Raw genomic sequence first — 14,430 nt, forward strand, 5'->3', positions numbered from 1 at the left:
AGTGAATTACACTACCGAGTAACGAAGATATTTCTTCAAATTACAATCTCATTTTCATCCTTTTTACATACATTATTTTAAAAATAATTTCTCAGTGCACAAGCATTGCTTAGGTTGTAAAATACATGAGCTTCATCAGATGTATGGAATTTCAAATAAACATGATAAACACGCTACAAATCCATTCATTAAATAAACATGGCTTCACTAAAAGATAATCTTTCTCATCTTTCTGCGCTATCTTTTACAATTTAAATGTCATTATTAAAATTCTTTTAGCACTACATATCTCAAAAATTGTTCACTAGTACCAATTTGGACATCAGCCTACAGAGGCTTTTGTACATACACAGCAGAAAAAACCGCTTTCCTGAAAATGAGAGAGAGAGAACATTTAGCTTTACACTTACATTCTGGCATAACCTGGCAGCTCTGGATGCAGTGATATCTTCAGACCCTTTCTCCCATCTTTACCTCGCGCGTTTTTGCCTTATTTTCCTCCTGCCTCTCCTCGGCCCAACATGAAATGTAGGCTTTCTTCCAGGGACCCACCTTCATAACCTGCTCAGCAACCAGCCTGCCTCCACCCCAGGCAAAAAAGCAAACGAGTTATTCCTCCTCCGCCCGGCCTCCCCCTGCTGCAGCAGGCCGCAGTGGCTCTGTGTTTCATAAATCCTCTGCTAATGGTTTTCAAAAATGTCAGCCTGGAGAAAGCGGCCTTTGGTCAAAGCGTATTTCACTGCTGGTGTTCTTTGGCCCATGGTATGAGTGGTGCTTCTTGCACAGCAAGAATTCGGTGACATGGTGAAGCTATGCACGTGTTGCAAGGGAAAATGAGTACTGGGGGGAATATCTGCTCTGCATTTTGTTTCTCAGATTGTTTGTGTATTTCAGGTTGCTCTTCATTTTATCCTAGTACTGCTGAAAGCTCCTCTTGACAGGATGAAGGGAAATGGTTTCAAACCAGAACAGGGGAGGTTTAGGTTGGATATAAGGAAGAAGTCTTTTATGATAAGGGCGATGAGGCTGCCCAGAGAGGTGGTGGTGCCCCATCCCTGCAGAAACCCAGGGTCAGGGGACGGGCTCTGAGCACCTGATGGAGCTGTGGGTGTCCCTGTGCATTGCAGGGGGTTGGACCAGATGGCCTTTAAAGGTCCCTTCCAACTCAAATGATTCTGTGATGCTGTGAAATGTATGTGAATAAGTGTTCCTGTTCAAGCTATGCTGAAATCACTTCCAGTGTTATTGGCCAGAAGGGTGGAGATGTGACAAAAAGACTTTGAAATGTGATGTTGCAAGAAGTACTGGTTTATGAGCAAGCTAATTGCTGTTATTGATGTGCATTGTCCATTCAAGCACAGCTTCATAGAGGGGTTCTCAGAAAAGCAGCTGATAACAGAAGGCAGTGCAGCAGTGTATCATCAGTGGTAACTCCAAAGAATTAATGAGTTTTGGCCCTCATGGGTGGTATTGGATGGTGCACACAGCAAAGGAACAGCAACTGTTGGGTTACTGTACCTGGAAGAGCTGCAAGGCAGCATTACTGAGTCCAGCACGTCCCATTCTTATCTGTCATGAATAAGAGGTAAGAATGTCATATGGCATCTATATGCTGGGCCTGACATTCCTGTGGTCATTCTCTGCCTTGGTGTACAAACATCTGGCTTGAGAGCATGAGGCATGTGAAGGGCTGGAATGAACAGCTGCCTGTGTGCCCTGCCTTTACAAGCTCGTGGTTACTGAAGAAGTCAGTGAAGCCTCCAGCACTATGATAGCACCTTACTGCACTGTGACCGGCCAGAACTCCGTGGGTCAGAAACAAATTATTTGTATTCCCTGAGCTTTTTCATGTTTCATGCTAAGGTACATGTGAGTGTTTTGTGGCACGGGGGTAAGACAAAGCGTCACATAAATCTGTGCTACATCTCAGAGAGCTCAAAATGAAAAAGTCACAGTCTGTAATGAAGCTCAGGAACTAAAACATGTGAAAGCAGCTGTCAGATCCCCTTCTCTCTGTTATCCCTATCCTTCTTCATGATCCAGAAGACTGAAGCTCATCAAATTAAAGTTTTAGTATGTGCTTCCTTAGAAAACAAAATAGAGCCATGGTAATATTCATTGCCTATAGACAACATATAATGAAATGCTTTTGTTTAGGCTCTCTGCCATGAATTTAAGAACAGGGATCCTGCGGGAGCGCAGGGAAACACAATCCTGACAATATATCCTCACTTCTGCTAGTTGGATTATTTCCTCATAGCAGAAACTGAGCTCATATTTGGTGCTATTCCATTTCTAAAGCTAAGGCGAGAGAATGCCACGAAGTGAGAGCAAGGAAGCTGCCCTGCAAAACAAAGGTCTGGTACACACCGTCATGGAAAACGACCTTTTGGAAGTCGCTCCTGGTTTCTGATTGTACATTTGTCTCTTTTATCAGCACGTGTGCAAGGGAGAATCCCTCTCTCTGCTGGGTGAACCTTGCGTATGTTTGCAGAGCCACGCAGACAGCGGCTGCCGCCAGCAGTGAGTCACGAGGGAGCGACAGGCATGCTACGAGCTGCAACTGCTCCGAGCTCCAGGCCCAGAGCAGCTCTGTCAGACCACACTGACATTACATTTTGGCCTTGGACAGAGACCAGGGCTTTGGCCTCATTGGTTTTCTGACCCACTCTGGAGTCTCAGGCCCTGTCCCAACTATGCCAAGCAACCTCTACTCACTGCAAGTCGTTCCCACCTATGCAGGTGCTGCTCATCTGCCCTGTACCGGTAAGAAGTCAAATCAGTTTGCATAAATCACAACTTGTGAGAGCACTCCTCATCCTCTGATGTCTCAATTTATTCTTTTTGATTCCGTGACAGAAGAGGTGGGAGAAGAAATACTCACACTGGGCTGCTTTCCTGTGATCCTTCGTCCACGCTTCTTCCTGCAGGGAACTCCAGCTCTTTCTTGATCGCAAGAGGATCTAACCCAGGAGGGCTGGGAGGCTCTGAGTAGGGGAAAGCAGAGCTCAGTCTGAATGGTGAGCTATGTATCTGGTTAATGAATTAAGCATTTCAGTAAGATCCAAATAATTTGGCATAAGCGTCATCAGATTTAATCCCATTATATACAATATTTGGCATAATTACCAGCCATACACTACCCACACACCTTAGTTTTATATATAGAATATATGCTACCTAAAGTACTTGTATGGGACAATCTAGTGGGAGCCCAGTTTGCTTGCTGCTAGAAGTGCTACCAAAGAAGACAGAACATTTTTATGTTTCTCACTTGCACACGACGGATAAGACACACCAAGCATTAAAAGCTGTGCTGAAGCACTGAGCATGAAGTCATGCACCAGCTGCTCTTGCAGGTAGGAGGAAGGAAAAGAGGAGTGCTCAGAATTTTACTCTTCTCCGATCTTGATACAACTAATGTAAAATAATTTGTATTTTCTGCGCATCGGAATAATGTTGTAGAGACTTGTGAGAATAACTGATGTCCTTTAGCCCTTGTTTTCTGCCCAGTTCTAAAAGTGCAAATAGCAAGACCTGGGAGGGAAATCATAATCCGATCATGACAGCTGGTGAACACGTCATGATCGAAAAGTGCACAGCTTGGTGCTGCTTAGCAATGTCAGCAGCTGGATCCGCTGTAAAATCGTGCTGCTGCTTGGCAACAAAAAGCTGAGCTGGCCTTTGGTGAGAGCTGTGATACGGCATTTTGCTGCTCTTCTCCCAGAAAGAACCAGAACTCACCCGCTGCTCTGCATGCTCAGGTAGAGGGTGGCTCTGAGGATCTGATGGCAGCTGAGCAGCCAGCTCTGTAGCGCAGCCTGGGCTGCTGGGCAGTGCTTGGTGTGCAAGTGAGCAGGAGGAGGAGCAGGGGGATTCTGAGCACCTGCTATGGCTTTTATTTTTTTTAAACAAATTAAGAAAATTAAAAATGATTCTTCCTATTTCTACCTAATTGCCAGCAGTATAGGAACCTGGCAGAGATCAAATCTGATCTATGGCACTCTACCATCGCTTCCCATCAGGCAGTCCAGATTAGCAGCACTTCCAAGCGGAATATTTCTCATTAGAAGTACTTCAGGACATTCCCATGCCATGGGTGTCAGTGCAGCAGGGATCTGCCTGGGGCACTGGTATTGGTCAGGCTGCAAGGCCACAAAGCAGGGAGGGAGGGAAGGTCTTGTATTTTGCTGTGGTGCAAAAGCTGTAAAAAATCTTGTGATCCAAAATGTTTTGGGTTTTGGTGGGATTCAACGTTTCCTTGTAGCTCAGGCATATGGAAAAGTTTTATTCAAGCTGAGGGTTGTGAGGCACTTAGTTAAGTTGGCAGCAACAGTTTTATAAAGCTGGGAAGGTGTCATTAGGCATAGTACGCTTCCTTAAGCAACATGGGGGTGATAATTAATTTTATTTACTTTCTACCCAAGAATACGTCTTTCCTGCTGAAAATAAGTCTTTCATTTCAGCTCTTAACAGAACTTGCATTGTACTATATAATTTTGTGCCCACTTGGTGTCACATGGGACACTTTAGGGTGTCCTGCTATCCCTCAGCTGCCGCTCTGCAAGACATGGGACTCAGCTAAGCTCTGTGTGCTATCTGCAGTCACACAGGGATGGCATGGCCACCTCAAGGTGCCTAAAATGGTGCTCACTGCCTACATCCGCATGTCCGGATTGCCTTTGTCTTATACATCCAGCACCAAATGTTTTGAGCACGTGCATATTCCCTTTTCTTCACACCGATTCCAGATGTCAAAATAATGCGGAGGACCTAATCCTCAAAAGCGATGCCAAAAGTATTTGGCAAAATTTGAGAGTCCAAAAAAGTTACGCCTAAATATAAGAGCACTTCTCTCTCCAAACCACACTTATAACACCATTTTTTTTCACCAGGTTCCATACACAGAACTGAAGCCAGTGGGAAGGCTGTTGGTGCAGGGGAAACACGGCCCTGCACTGCAGCACTGACTCTCCAACTGTCCATGTCCAGTTCTGGGCATGGAGAGGAGGACAAGGACTTCTCAGGTAGGTCCCCGATGTGACAAGCAGTGAATGAGGCTTGGAGCTGCCCCACATAGCTCACCTGCCAGTCTGTGCCTATCATCGCATAGGGCTGCACGTGAGTTCCTTGTTATTACTGCCTGCCTTTTGTAAACAGCCAATTATGATTGATGACAAATATCTCATCTGTATTTAATCACGAGACACCTGTGACTGTATAACCCAGGTCCGTGGCCAACTTGGCAGAGCGCACATGTGTTTTCACACTCTAATGCATGCAGTCATTCGCTCAGAATGAAGCATGCACGCTCCTAAACCTCAAAGGTGAGGTAGAGGAACATTCCTCTAGCTTGGGGCGAGTTCTGGAAGGAGTGGTGGCAACTCTGAGGCAAAGGGTGCATTTTTGGATGCTGCTGACAGCTGGCTGTCTTTCTGCAGGGCCCAGGCACAGCGCTGGGGTGGTGGTATGCAGCTCAGAGACAGAAATCCACGTTATTCTCACTCAAGATGTGCCGTGGTTTATCAGCCATGAGAACAAGCTATGAAAACAAGTCTCTCAGGAGACTGGTATGTCAAGATAATTTGTTAATAGCACGTCCTGGGCTTGGTTTCAGACTCTCGTCCAAGCGAGTGTACCAGGTCATGGCAGGACTAATGCTGGGAACTGAGTCACTGGCCTCTGAAACAGTCTTGCAGTCAAGACAGTGCTGGGAAAGCCATGTGTCATTGTTTACAAATACACTGAAGGCGGCTGAAAAAAAAATATTTACTTTGTAAGGAAACTTGTGGAGTAACACCAACCTTCTGTTCCATGAAAACTGCTACATTACATAAGTACAATGCTTACAGTTGGGTAGGACTGGTGATGGAAGTTCCTTACTGATTTACAAAGCAGGTTAACACTGACAACACTTTGCAAAGGGGAAACTGAGGCACAGAGGAGTTGAGCGATCAAGCCATCAATATATCACGTAATCCCCGACTAAGCAGGAAACCAGAGCTAGTGTTCAGCACCTGGAACAACATGCATGGACTGCATTAGAGACTTTTCTCAATGATGCCACATTGATTTAACACTGCACAGAAAGATTTCAAGGCTACAGGACCTAAATAGGCTCATTTGTAAGTGCCAGCCAAGAATGTTTTTCTGCACAGCAATATCACAGAGGTATCGTTAAAGACATCGCAAATAATGAAAGAAAGTAAAGCAGTAAGGCTGAAATCCTTTTGACAGGCTAAATATAATAATTGCATAATAACAGGTGCTTCCTAACTGGCATTACCACTCTTCCATCATCTTTATACCGTTTTTAAAATGAATGTAATGAATGAATGCTTCAGGTGAACGTCAGTTGTGCACCCATTTTCCCCCTTGACTCCGTTGACTCAACTAAGCAGGCATGCACAACAAGATAATGAGGTCAGTTAAAGACAGTCCCCAGTGTTTGGCTGATGATCTGGTGACAGCGACTGGTGCCTAAAATGCACTTACTCTAAATTGGAGCTCTTGATGTTTGCTCCTGTGGTTGTGCCTTTTTTAAAAGATGACCTAATGGTGGGAAGCCATCCTAGCAACCCTCAGGATAATGTTAACTAAGCTGCTCGCTGTTGTTACAGATGGCACAACTCTTCATCCTTGTGACAGACACAAACCTAATCAGCTTCCCCTAACGACAGATTTAAACTCATATAACACATTGCCTTGTCCAGCTGGGCCTACTCTATTTATATTCGTGTTATCATTTTCCAATAATATAAATAATATCCAGTTTCAGAATTTCACTCTTCATTTACAGGTGTATTTTTTCCATTACTGTTTCCTCGTCATTAGCGAATGCTTAGGGCACAGGCTTTGCAGTAGTTGAACTCAGCTTGGTTTTGATTTGGGAAGGTTCCCTGGAGACCAGGCTCAGAAAATAACTGTTGTTACGCATAACTAGGTTCTGATTTTACATTTTATATCTTAAAGCAAAGATTGTAATACTGAATGTAAAATTGGGAAGAAAATCTTCAGAAACCATCTGCAGTACTGGCTTCCTGAGTCAGCAAACAGCCTAGGTCAAGATGTCAGTTCCCCATTTAATCTCAATAAGATTTTAACGCCAAAATCTAATTACGCTTTTTGACCATCAGCTGTAGTTATTTTGGTTTTGCTCATTATGACAGATGGAACTTGACAGATGAACAGATGAAACTTGATTCCGCAGTTGGTTTCTATTTATCTGCTATTTATCTCTTTGTCACTGAGCTGTTCTTTCAGCCCTGAGAAAATTAAAAAAGGTGATAAAGTGAATGGGAATAAGCAACACTGGTCCAGCTTTCCTCCAGCTGCACCTATGATGTCTACAACCAGCTCTGTCACTTCAGTCCAGTGGCTGGAGTCATACTTGGATGTGGACTCAAAAGCAAAAATGAAAATTCTCCCAGTTACAACAACTGTTTTAACTGATCACAAAGCACTTGGAGATACCACCAAATGAAAAAATAACAACACTTCTAGACCGAACATGAAACCATGATCGTCTCTAGTACCCAAAGTGTGGATAGTAACCGTATTTTAAGTCAATGCAATGAGCACAAACTAAGGCCCACAGCTGTTTGTCCAGTTTAAAGGTCAGATAAGGTTGAAGGACATACAATACCGCCCACTGTAGCTAATGGGATAAACTGAATGAAGATTGTATCTTCTTGTATCCAGATGTGATTACTTTTTTTCTCGTGTGAGCAAACTTAGAAGGGTCTAGATACACTGGAATTCTCCAAGTATGGTGAAGGAATAGTATTATTTCTGGTAAGTGCAACAGCATGTAGATTGACCCAAACCTCTTCAATCTTCAGATTGTTTACAAGGGTGGATAGCAATAGGACAAGGGGGAATGGTTTTAAACTGAGACAGGGGTGGTTTAGGTTAGATGTTAGGAGGAAGTTTTTCACACAGAGGGTGGTGATGCACTGGAACAGGTTGCCCAAGGAGGTTGTGGATGCCTCGTCCCTGCAGGCATTCAAGGCCAGGCTGGACGTGGCTCTGGGCAGCCTGGTCTAGTGGTTGGTGACCCTGCACTCAGCTGGGGGGTTGAGACGCAATGATCTTTGAGGTCCTTTTCAACCCAGGCCATTCTATGATTCTATGATATAAGAATAGAATTTGCTGTGGACAGAGACTGCAGAATACGTTAATGCAAAAGGGTTAAGCACCAAAACTCTTGAAATATTAGAATAACGTGGGGCCTAAATATTATGTGCACGACAACAAAGAAATGTTAAAGCTACTTTATTAGAGAGCGAGAACGTCATCTTTTGTAAAAATATGTCAATGCTCCATGCTCCTGACGCGCATCACCTTTGATGAGAACACCAGATTTAGAGTCCATCAGAGAAACTGAAAAACAACTCATGAATTTAAACATCCCCCATCCCACTGCATCATGCAGTGATTTTCATATGGGTTCCAACAAACTGTGCAATACTCCAGATTTGTGGCTAAAAGCAGCTTTTTCTCATAAGGAAGGTGGTTGAGTGTAATTTTCAGTTTACAGTTGGAAGTGGCATGGAAACTGTGAGTAACAGAGAATGCAACGAGTAGGCATGCAACTTATTCCAACAGCTAGTAGCAATTACTCCAGTTTCAATTCAGTATGCTGTATATGTAGTACACGCAGACACACAAAGAAATATAGAAAAAAACTCAGATCATTATAGACTAATCAAAAGCTTTTTCTATGAGGATGAAAAATAGGACAACAGCTCACATTACACTGGGATGATAACAACAAAAGTGAAAGACAGCTATGTATAATACATCACACACATAGTGTTAGAGAATTCACAATATGTACCAAGCACAAACCAAAATGGAGCTCATTAAAATGTAGGCATGCAAGGGCCATAACTGCAGATTTATTAAGCTGTGCTTTATCAAATAGGGTTGTGATACTTGTGAGCTGCTGCTTTGTATTTTTCTTCTCTTTCTGCAGCACTCTGTGCTGGCTGCAGCAAGGAGGTGCTCATAATGCCAGAGTTTGATAGCATCAAAGACTGGTTGTGCTCCAGAAGATCTAGACACATCCCTGCCTCTTTGAGAGGGTGGATAAGAAGACATTGACACTTAAGTGCATGAAGTAGTGCTATTTGACTGACAGCTCAACAGAATCACAGAAAATAGGGCTAAGCGGGAGTGTATCTATCTGTTGTTTGTTTGTTTGTTTTTCCAGGTTTTGTAGAGGAAACATATTTTGGGAATGGGAGAATATATCGTTAAGCTATCTCTCCTGAAGCTATCTCTCCTGAAGCTTAGCAAATCCTTGCCTCTTGGTCTAATTTGATTACTGCAGTCAGACCTATTCTGCACACAAAGCTATTGCGTTGGTTCACTCCTAAAGATTCCCGTTTTCCTTCGTTGTCACTAAAGAGATTATCTCATGGTCTTGCTTTCTGAATCGCATTTATACTGGTTTTGTTTCCTTCTAAAAATATTTCTGTTGAAAATACAGCAACTGTTCACACCCAAAAGAACTATTAGCATGACACCTAGCTCATTGTGGTTGGGTAGCTAGAAGAAGTTTTTACACTATACACCCAGCCCACACGAATCAAGAGAATCCTTTGTGATTACTTGCATTCAGAAAAGCAGATTTCGTTTAGATAAATTAAATCATTCTTACCTTTCACTTATGCAGACAGACTTTATTGCCAGGAGTCCTGTACAACTCCCCACAGCACACACAGCTCTGGATATGAAGCACACAAACATAGCCTGATCCATTTGCAAGGACTCAGAGCTGGCTGAGTCTTGGTTTGCCCAAGCACCACGGGTGCTAGCTGGATCATATGCTTACTGTGAAACCAGAGAACTAAATGAGTCTGTCAAGTCCTAACTAGCATTTTATGACAAATTTATTTTGGCAAGAATGTATAGTGCAGTACTGTGTCAAACTTGCTGAGCCTTGTATATTCTGTATCTGCCCTGGTGACTGACGCATTTTCACAGTATCCTGTGTACAAGAGTGTCTAATGAAAAACAACATATAAAAATGAACTCAAACTTTGTTTCACTATGTGATCTTTAGAAGCCTATAGTTAAGAGGGACTGTGTCAAGAAAAACAATAACTACAATCAGTGGAGTCTTTACTCTGAGACTGGCTGTCAGCAGCGCAACTCTTCAGTCATTAATTGCGGCGGTTGAATGGAGAATCAATTGAATTTAAGCTCTTTAGTTGGGTTTAAGCTTAGATCAGGGACATGGGACAAAAGTTTTCTCTCTTCAGACTTGTTCTGGAGTTGAGGGACTTTTGTATGTTTTATTCCACTGGCATCAGAAAACACAAAAGCTGATCTGGAAGTTTTCAGCGGTGGCTCCCACCTCCCCATCCCTCCTGAAGATGCCCAGCTGTCAGCATGAAAGCTTGCTTTCACTTTCCTCATGGGAAGAAGAAGCACAACACTGATTAAAAGCTGCCCAGTGCTCCAGGCCAGTCGTTCTCTAATACTGCCACAAAAGGTGAGAGGTGTAAGAGGATTTTAAAGAGAGCCTCAAGTGGCAAGAGGGATTTCCTCAATACTCTTCAGTAAAACCTTCCTCCTTCCTGCCCTCCAGACAAATGGAAGCTGCAAATGAATGCAGGGAGCCCAGCACAGTCTGGAGGTCATTTTATGGTCTGAACCTCCACAGCGATGTCTCTCACTCCCTCTGCCATCCCCATACTCTGGAAGGTCTCCAAGCGATTGCTTCTCTTTCTATTCCTGCTCCACTTGCTCTACATCACGCAACAAGAACTAAATCAATTTACAATATCAGCTGAATTTTTATAAGGGAGAAATGGGGCGCAGGCGTATTCTGTAAGTGTGAAGTACACTGCTGGACCTGGGAACATTTATTTCACTTCTGGTTTTTTGTGTTTTTTTTGTAGGTTGACAAGCTGCCTTTGGACAGGTGTCCTATTAACCTGTCCCACAAACCAGTGCCTAGATGAAAATTCAAGCTCAGCCAGTCACTGACAACTTACTTTACTGATAAATGACCAAGCTATCAGATAACACAGACCAGCGAAGATCTTTTTCCTGAATGAGGTTGCCTTAAATTTCTTGCCAGAGCCTGCTCTGGGATTGTCAAAATGCTTGATGAAAAATACTAACCAGCTGATCTGGGAGGACGTACAAACCAATTACTGGTCCATAGACCAGAGCACCCAGACCTGCCATTGTCACAGATCTCTGCTTCAAAGATGGAAAAATGCATGGATGTAGATATAGATGTAGATGCAGATTCAGATGCAGATGTGGAGGGCAGGGTTAGGGAAACTAAGCCAACGAGGCTTAGCTCTCCTGTCCATAGGCTCATCTCACTTCCCTGGTCAACTACCAGCCCTTCTACCAAAACATATTGGCAATACATGCCCTGTTTATTAGAAAAATGCAGAAATAATTGAAGTCGCTCTGGCCTCATATGTTAGCAACATATTTCAATATAATAACGGAATGGTAAAATTCTTGTTAATCTCAACCTAATGAAGTACTATTTTAATCTTAGTTCTCTTAGCAGGAAAGGCTAGAAGTGTCTTTAGCTAACCGAAGATCTGTAAGAAAGAGGTTTGGGTCACCAGAGGTAACTTTCCACCTATAGACGTGGACGACGGTCAGCTCCCACTGAAGAACAAGGTTAAACATCTGCACAGTCTTTCTAGAGAATAGCCAGCTAATTTTATCTCTGAAATTCTGCGTATGAAACACATTCTTGTCGTTACATGGCAACGTAAAATCAACAAGCAATCCTTTCTGAAACAAATCCTTACAACTATTTCTGAAAAAAGAACCGTGGAAGAGTGCCATGTTAAAAAACTCCAGCATTTGCAAATAGCTATCACAGTCTGTAATGTTGTAGCATGTTTTTAAAATATCTATTTTAGGACATGCATGCTAATATCGGTCTGTTGGTCTTAGAAAGATACTATTAAATAGTCATCATCCTGTCGTCTACATTATAGGTTATGTGGATTGTAAAGCAAGTTATACGAGAGATCATGAAACTATAGAACCTCAAAGGAACCACTGTATTTTTTCTGGTAAGCAGAAAAGTTTCTTTTACTTATAAGACACTCCTTTCACCTTTTAGTAATGTCTAAAGCATAATTAGCAAGCTGCTTTGAGTCTAGACATTTTAAACTTTAAAGAACTAATAAAATATTACTTACCAATTTTCCTCTAGACTAAAAATGAAAATACACCATTCAATTTACCACTGATTTTTATAACCTTCTGCACTCCTTCTCTCCTAGCTGGTGTATGGATCCCCTTTCTCCCTGGATCACATGAAAGTGTTCTATTAATGTGAATTGGCTTATGTTTGAGAACACTATGCTGGATAGCTATGAAGTGTAAGGAATCTGACCCAGGGATCTGCAGGGCTGTGACACATCAGTTCTTTACAGGAATTCTCAGTTGCTGGTTGAGAACAACACAAGATAGGTCCCGTACATGGTGTGCAGGCTGCTGTCACTGCTGATGTTAGTAAACCTTTTGCCTAAGGCAGTGAGACAAGTTCCTTGATACACCACTGTAACTGGACTTTTCCCCTCTGGCATCCACTCCAGGACTGTAACTACCAAATGTCAGGCTGTCCCTCCACCCGACCAACTCAGTACGTTGGGAAAACTATTCGTGACCAACACACACAGCCACGGCAGGGCTAAAAGTGTTAGCTGCCTCAAGAAAAACACTGCAAATCAGCACTGCTCCGCGTACTTCCTGAGGAATGCTTTGCTGGAGTTCAGAACAGGCATTCCAAGTCTGGGAACGCTACGAGAGTACCTGGCAGAGGAAAAGCCTCCTGCCTTCATTCCATCCTTCACCCCTTCGCCAGGGTTCAGTCTTCTCTCGTCCATACACATGGCAAAGAGGGACAGCAGCCCGTCTCTTCTTGCTGTGGATAAGGTGGATCTCTCAGCCCACTTGTTTGGATGCAGTAGATGAAGAAAGCCACATGGTAGGGTTTTATTTTGCTCCAGAGGGAGCAAGTCTGACCTATTTTACACACAACTGGAAGAACATTAGCTTTGTGATTCCTTTAGGAAAAATACACACCACTGCAGTATAGATGACTTTACTATACAATCCCACACCAGAGAGAAAAGGAAGAGGAGGAAACCCACACCAACCACCAAAATGACTTTTATGTAGACCACGTCTTCCGTTACATCATACCTCTGGAAAATCCTCCCTTGGAATACATTATTTCAGACAGGAAAAAGTTATTCCTTTCTTCATAGATTAAGTTACATGCCTTTAACCGCCTGTAATAAAAACACAATGAATTCAGTGCGACGTGTGAAGAAATGACTGCACTGTTAGTATGAAGCCAATCACAGAAGCACTTAGCTTTAACTTCATTGTTTGCATAGCATTGGCAATGTCTAAAAGATGGTAACTGCCAGAGACTGCCCTAAGGAAAAGGGAATTCCTATGGATTTTCTGGGAATAGAGAAATTACTGCCATATCAGAAGTTCAAATAACTGCACACAGTTATGCACAATGCTGTGGTCACAGCTCCACAGAGCACCAACTGGCTTTTCGTTGTTGTTGTTGCAAAAACACATTCTGCATTTGATTTTCATTCCTTTGTTCCTCCATTAGAAATGCACTGGCCGGACCACCAAGGCAGCAGCAGTCTGTCTATTCTCTACTCTGATGCATCACTGATGTATGTATATATTTCACGATCCTGCTTTCAAAGTTCTGTTTTAAATGCTTTTATTTTTAAACAAATTGCTCTCTGAGTCTAAGGAGAAAGTGGAAGGTGTTGGGCATTGTAGCCTGAGCCAAGCATGACTCCCACATGTTAATGCAGCAACGTTGTGTCAATCTTCCACTAAATGAAACAATCCACATCAATGAAGAGTTCCCCATGCCGAAAAAGGGTTGATCCTGTCTACTTTCTCCCCCGACACCACACCAGATGGGGTCCCCCACGTTTTTCAGAGTTCTATTAATAATTGTCCCTCTGAAAATACCTTCTTGCCCTGGCACAATGCATACTGTGATTTGATGCAACCTTATCCTCTGTGCTGGAAGAAGATCTGGTGCCAGATTCTTACCTCCCATGGGACTATGTGTAAACATGGAAAGAAAAGCTTCCGCAAGAACCTCGTGTATAAATGTATAATGTATAAAAGTACACTTCTACATTAATAAAATTATTTTATTTTTTGAAGAAAAAAAAAAAAAAGCTAGCTGCGCTCATTACAATGATGTCCCCTTGTCTGTATGTGCTTGCAGAGCTGGCAGCTGAACATCAAGTCTCTCAGGCATTGCATTTCTCATGTTTTCCATTAGTCTTGCACCCATCATCTTTTATTACTGTGCAACTGGTCCTATGCTGCAATTTCGTTAGATAATAACGAATCTCTTGCTTTCTCTCTTCATCCCGAATAGTA

At 42.9% G+C, this 14,430-nt stretch overlaps 1 protein-coding gene across 2 annotated transcripts in view; it reads right to left on the reverse strand.

Moving 5' to 3' along the window:
* Nucleotides 1–9,780, reverse strand: part of TACC2 (transforming acidic coiled-coil containing protein 2) — a 113,035-nt gene extending 103,255 nt beyond the window's left edge. For both annotated transcript variants that reach the window (XM_021400256.1, XM_021400254.1), the window contains exon 1: nt 9,665–9,780. In XM_021400256.1, the coding sequence (XP_021255931.1) occupies nt 9,665–9,765 (101 nt within the window). In that variant the 5' untranslated portion in view covers nt 9,766–9,780. The remainder of the gene's footprint in view (nt 1–9,664) is intronic.

Source organism: Numida meleagris, chromosome 5 (genome assembly GCF_002078875.1).
Source record: "Numida meleagris isolate 19003 breed g44 Domestic line chromosome 5, NumMel1.0, whole genome shotgun sequence".
NCBI classification, from domain to species: domain Eukaryota; kingdom Metazoa; phylum Chordata; class Aves; order Galliformes; family Numididae; genus Numida; species Numida meleagris.